The sequence below is a fragment of the Triticum aestivum genome, chromosome 1D (assembly GCF_018294505.1).
Source record: "Triticum aestivum cultivar Chinese Spring chromosome 1D, IWGSC CS RefSeq v2.1, whole genome shotgun sequence".
NCBI lineage: Eukaryota > Viridiplantae > Streptophyta > Magnoliopsida > Poales > Poaceae > Triticum > Triticum aestivum.
This window is the reverse complement of record NC_057796.1, coordinates 489,535,100-489,541,123: the sequence shown is the minus strand read 5'-3', so window position 1 is coordinate 489,541,123 and position 6,024 is coordinate 489,535,100. Positions and strand designations below refer to the sequence as shown.

Below are 6,024 nucleotides of genomic sequence, written 5' to 3'. Positions count from 1 at the left end.
CAAATCCAAGGGTATAATTTTTCTTGACATGCATTCATATTTTGTTAGCTAAATTTATGATCAAAATTTGACACAAAATACAAGGGACCAATAAATCAGGATGGATGTAGTATTACATATGAACAACCGGAAAAAAAATCAACATGTGGATAGGGGCCAATGCAAACGGGCCTTGAATCCAGCATAGTTTCTTTATCATTTGTGTTTATTATCCTATGTTCCGAATTTAGGACTGCAATATAAAGATTTTTTCGGGATTTTTCAACATTTGCAAATTGATTTTTTTTAACCAGACACACTGGTAGCACCATGTAACCCGGTGCACAGGATACTATGCATGTATACAACCCACATGCATAAATGCATAATAAGTTCTAGAAAAATACTAGAAAAAATAAAAAAAATCTCAAATTTTGGGCTATCAAACTTGATCGAGCATTCTCAGTAGTATGTAGTTTCATCTAGGATTGACACGCGTGGCATATTTCGTAGTGAAGAAAATACAATCCGGCCTTATATACCTTCAAACCATGTTTTCAAATACAGCTTCAATGTTGTCATTTTTGCCAAACATACCACGGATGCCATTTGTTCGTGAAACTTCATACACGAGTATACTATAGTCGACCATGTATGTTACTTCCTTCAATCCATATTAATTGACACAGGTCTAGTACAAACTTGTACTGAATTGGAGGGAGTACTAAATTCGAAACATAGGATAATAAACACAAATGATAAAGAAACTATGCTGGATCATGGATTGCTAACGAAATGATAAAGAAACTATGCTGGATCATGGATTGCTAACGAAATGATAAAGAAACTATGCTGGATCATGAATTTATCATTTGTGTTTATTATCCTATGTTTCGAATTCAAGTATAATTTTTTTTTCAATTTCAGATTTCTAACCAAAGATTTTTTTTTTCTTTTGTTTGAAGAAAAGGGATTAATCATGGATGGATCAAGACAAAGTTGTCAAAGTAGCATATTATTTAGGTGGTACCGTCAACCATGTAATGTTCACTCTGGGTTTTGGCCATTTGTTCTTTGTCTTAATCATGGTTATACCTGGCCATGGGCAGCCTGGCCCGGATGGCCCAACCCAACCCGGCCTAAAAAAGCCCGATCTAGCCCTATCCTTGCCCACAGGCCGGGCCTGGGCCTAGAGTTTGAGTCTGATGGCCGGGTCGGGCCGGGCTTGGGCCCGCCATATTTGCTGTTTAAGGAGAAGACCCGGGCCAGGCTTGGGCCGACGGCTGGGACAAGCTCGGTCCTGGGTTTTCTACGTCGGGCTTGGGTAGGCCCGGCCCGGCCCGACGGATGGCCAGGTATAATCATGGTACCCTCAGCAGCATTACTGGCACTTGCACTGAATGTGACAGTACCAGTAGCTGAGTAGCGCTAGCAATAATAGCTCTGCCCTCTTTTTTCAAACCACATGAAAAAGACAGGACAAGAAGACCATCTCACCCTCACTCACTGACAGGTCTTCTCATCTCTGCTCTTCTGCTCCCCCGCTTCCAAAATCCAAATTCGAACAGCGCGCTGCCAAAAGAGAAGCCAGCACGCCGGCGGAAGCTCGAAGCCTGACTGCGCTCCGCGGATGGCGGCCGGCGAGCCGACGCGCGCGGCGGTGGTGGTGGCGGCGCGGGCCGCCGCCAGGGAGGTGCCCCGGGCGGCGGCCGCGTGGGCGCTGGCGCACGTCGCGCGGCCCGGCGACGCCGTGCTCATCCTCGTCCTCATGCCGCCGCCGCCGCCCGCCGCCGCCTCCGGTACCCACCTAACCTTCCCCTTCCCCCGGATCATTGTCGTCCCCTCCCCTGGTCACTCACGGATGCGTGCTCAGAGTGTGTGTCCTTTCTTCCCCTTTAATTTGTCCGTCCTCCAGGTAGAAGGCCGTGGAGCTTCCCCTTCTTCGCGGGGGCCTGCGCCAGCGCCCACGCCGCGGCGCCGGCGCAGCGCTCCGACGTCTCCGACCTCTGCGCGCAGATGACGCTCACCCTCCGCGACCTCTACGACCCCACCAAGGTCAGCTACCCGCTGCTCTGTTGTTCGTCACTCTGCCCCGTCCACCGAAACTTGTCTGAATGAAGTGCCTCCCTCCTGTTGCTGAGCATGGTGCAGGTGAACCTGAGGGTGAGGATCGTCGCCGGCGCGGGCCCCGGCGCCGTGGCCGCCGAGGCGAAGCGGGCGCTGGCGAGCTGGGTCGTGCTCGACAGGTACTGTGATAATGTCGCACAGCAGCTGCTCAGTTTCTTCAGTAGTCAGTGGTGCGATGTTGCATTTGTTGCCATTTACTTCAGGGATCTCAAGGTTGAGGAGACGCGCTGCATGGAGGAGCTCCAGTGCAACATCGTCGCCGTCAGGCGCTCCCGGCCCAAGGTGCTCCGGCTCAACCTCGCCTGCTCCACGGAGGAGACACGCCCGGAGCCGGCAGCTCCTCCGCCCCAGCCCGAGCCCAGTGCTTCAGGTGATGTGGAGCACGAGATGGTCTCGGTCCGGGAACCCGCCGTGAAGACGCCGAGCTGCATCCCGGACTCAGAGACGCCGTCCGGCAGCACCGACGACGCCGGAGCGTCCTCCTCCGTGTCGACCTCGGACCCCGGCGCAGCTTCTCCACTGTCTGCTTCCTCTGAAGCCGTCATCTGCATCTCTCTGAAGAAGAAGGAAGAAGCAGAGGATGTGAGAGCGTCCTCCGTGCCAAGTTCTTCAGAAGAACCGGGCATTTCTCCATTGTGTGCTTTAGAAGAATCAGGCATCTCTCTGATGAAGAAGGAAGAAGAAGAATCCGAGGAAACATCCTCTGTGTCAAACTCAACAAACCCAGGCAATTCTCCATTGCGTGCTTCAGAAACAGACAGCAGCTCTCTGAAGAAAGAAGAAACCAGGAATGCCGATGCAACCTCTGTGTCAAGCTCAACAGACCCTGCAACCTCTCCATTGTTCGCTTCAGAAACAGACAGCAGCTCGCCGGAGACGGAGGCGTTCGACGATTCCACCGGAGCATCCTCCGCCGCAAGCTCAGGCCATGGCACCACTACAGTTTGTGTTTCAGAAACAGATAGTAGCCCTCTCAAGAGAGAAGCAGCCAATGTACTATCTGGCCCTGACAGTGAAGCTTCAGCTCCAACTCCTCAGGCAGCATCAGCAGCAGCCTCGCCGTCACTCCAGCCATGGATGGCCGACATCCTGCAGCGACCCGCCGCATCCCCAAGACCAACACCAACCCGCCGAAGAACCCCGACGGCGGACGCGCTGCTGGAGAAGATCGCCAAGCTGGACCTACTGACCGAGATCAGCGCCGTGAGGAGCAGGTCCGACCTCAACTTCAGAGGCAACGTCAGGGACGTCGTGTCCCTCTCCCGGACCCCTGCGCCGGGGCCGCCGCCGCTCTGCTCGGTGTGCCAGCACAAGACGCCGGTGTTCGGGAAGCCGCCGCGGTGGTTCAGCTACGCCGAGCTGGAGCACGCCACCGGCGGCTTCTCCAGGGCCAACTTCCTGGCCGAGGGTGGGTTCGGGTCGGTGCACCGAGGGGTGCTGCCTGACGGCCAGGCCATCGCCGTCAAGCAGCACAGGCTCGCCAGCAGCTCGCAGGGCGACGTCGAGTTCTGCTCGGAGGTGGAGGTGCTCAGCTGCGCGCAGCACCGGAACGTCGTCATGCTCATCGGGTTCTGCGTCGAGGGCAAGAGGAGGCTGCTGGTCTACGAGTACATCTGCAACAGATCACTGGACACTCATCTCTATGGTAAGCTGATCATCTCATCATGCAAAACTCAGTGTGACAAATTCAGTTGTTGAGATAGAAATGCACCAATATTTCCTTCAGTGCATGAGTGTGTGGCCTTGCTAACTGAACTCCATTGGTTGTGCTCTGTTAGGCCGTCACAAGGAGACCTTGGGGTGGGCTGCCCGGCAGAAGATCGCGGTCGGCGCCGCCAGGGGGCTGCGGTACCTCCATGAGGAATGCAGGGTCGGCTGCATTATCCACCGCGACATGAGACCGAACAACATCCTCGTCACGCATGATTTCGAGCCACTGGTATGAAATGAGCATCAACCTTTGTTAGTACTACAATGCAAACAAGGCCATTTGGGTGATTTCAATGCTATGAAAGCTTACCACATACCCTACATGATTATGTTGGAACTTTATTAAGCTAAGCTATGTGCTAAATAAGTATCTGGTTATCTTTGCTCCACAGTGCTAAATAAGTCTCTTCCTTCATGATGGTGTGACAGGTCGGCGATTTCGGCCTGGCTAGATGGCAACCTGATGGGGACATGGGTGTCGATACAAGAGTCATTGGCACATTTGGGTAATTGATCAGACAAAAAGTTTCCCCATGCTTGGTCAGGTGTAACTTGTGATTTGGGAAAAATCTGAGCCTCTTTTACCGTTATGCAGTTATCTAGCCCCTGAATATGCGCAGAGCGGGCAAATTACGGAGAAGGCCGATGTCTACTCGTTTGGAGTTGTTCTTGTGGAGCTTGTCACTGGACGCAAGGCCGTCGATATTAACAGGCCCAAGGGCCAGCAATTCCTGACTGAATGGGTGAGCTCACATCATAATAATTAGATGATTGATAGTACTATCATAATTCCCTTTCTGAATTTTATTTTCCACTGGTTAATGGCAAGAACCTACTGTGGTGGTATAACCATACTGTACGAATATGATAGCTAAGCGGTAGTTTTCACCAACTGAAAAAAAAATACTCTTGAAGGAATACATACGATAGTTAAGTGGTACTCCCTCTGTAAACTAGAGCGTTTAGATATTTGCATGCCTGTTTATGCTCCATCAGCAATAGAATCCGAAAGCAAAATGAATTTTGTATTGCTTTGATCCATCTGCTCCGACAGGCCCAGCCTTCATTGGAAGGATCCTGTCCTGGTATAACTAAATTCTAACCCTATTCAACTTGGTTTGCAACAGGCCCGGCCATTGCTGGAAGAGCACGCGATCGACGAGCTCATCGACCCGCGCCTCGAGGACCGCTTCTGTGAGAACGAGGTCTACTGCATGCTGCACGCGGCGAACCTCTGCATACGGCGCGACCCGCATTCGAGGCCGCGAATGTCCCATGTCAGTCAACTCCCACACAAACATTTCACCCCCTGAAGCTCTCAGCATGATCAGTATTCAGTGTCCATGTTGTGCCTAGTTGCTTACCTTTCTTCTTGTATGTCCCAACTGTTTGTCAGGTTCTGCGCATCCTGGAGGGCGACATGGTGGTGGAGTCCGGCGGCTGCATCTCCGCGCCGAGCAGCGATGCCGGGAGCATGAGCCGCCGCATGCTGAGCGACCGGCTGCACTACCAGGAGCAGGGCAGCCCGGTTCGGTCCGATTCGCAACGTGTCGGCGGGGTGAACCGCTCCCTTGAGACCACCCTGAGGAGCGCCTGGGATGCTCATGTGCAGGGCCTGTCTAACAGGTTCTGGTACCCTTCAGCAGCTGCCGCAGACTGCAGCCAGCACCAAAGATGATGCAATGTGTGCTGCTCTCTGCATCTGTGTAACCATGTTAGCTGACTTGAGATGTAGTAACTTTTTGCTGCTACTCTGTTTATATCAGTGGAGTAGATAGTATAGTAATAGTGTTTTACTACATTATGATGAGCCATGGGTTAGCTCTTCTTTATATGGATGAACTGAGACAAGTGTGATGATGTACATGCAGTTGTTTCATACCCCCTCCATTCCTATATATAAATCCTTTTAGAGATTCCAAATATAAACTACATACAGAGCAAAACGAGTGAATATACTCTAAAATATGTCTACATACATCTGTATGTAGTTCATATTGAAATATCTAAAAAGGCGTAGTTCGTATTGAAATCTCTATGCAGAGTAAATAAAAACGGAGTGAGTATTTAGGAACGGAGGGAGTAGTTTCCGAGAAACCAAGGACAATTTTGTGCTGTGATTTGCCTATATTTTCCAGGCTTAGTTCAGCCTTTGCACAAGCACCCATGAGGTGCCTTGCCATGGCAGAATGATTCTCCACAGAAATA

The 6,024-nt window shown here is 51.4% G+C and overlaps 1 protein-coding gene across 1 annotated transcript; it reads left to right on the top strand.

Moving 5' to 3' along the window:
* Positions 1-1,438: 1,438 nt before the first annotated feature.
* LOC123183353 (proline-rich receptor-like protein kinase PERK1) lies at positions 1,439-5,706 on the top strand. Its single transcript, XM_044596146.1, has 9 exons — positions 1,439-1,778; positions 1,895-2,034; positions 2,131-2,225; positions 2,310-3,751; positions 3,885-4,045; positions 4,246-4,322; positions 4,412-4,559; positions 4,944-5,093; positions 5,213-5,706. Exons 1-9 carry the CDS (start codon positions 1,610-1,612, stop codon positions 5,492-5,494), a joined length of 2,664 nt encoding a protein of 887 aa, XP_044452081.1. The 5' UTR covers positions 1,439-1,609; the 3' UTR covers positions 5,495-5,706.
* The last annotated feature ends 318 nt before the right edge of the window (positions 5,707-6,024 follow it).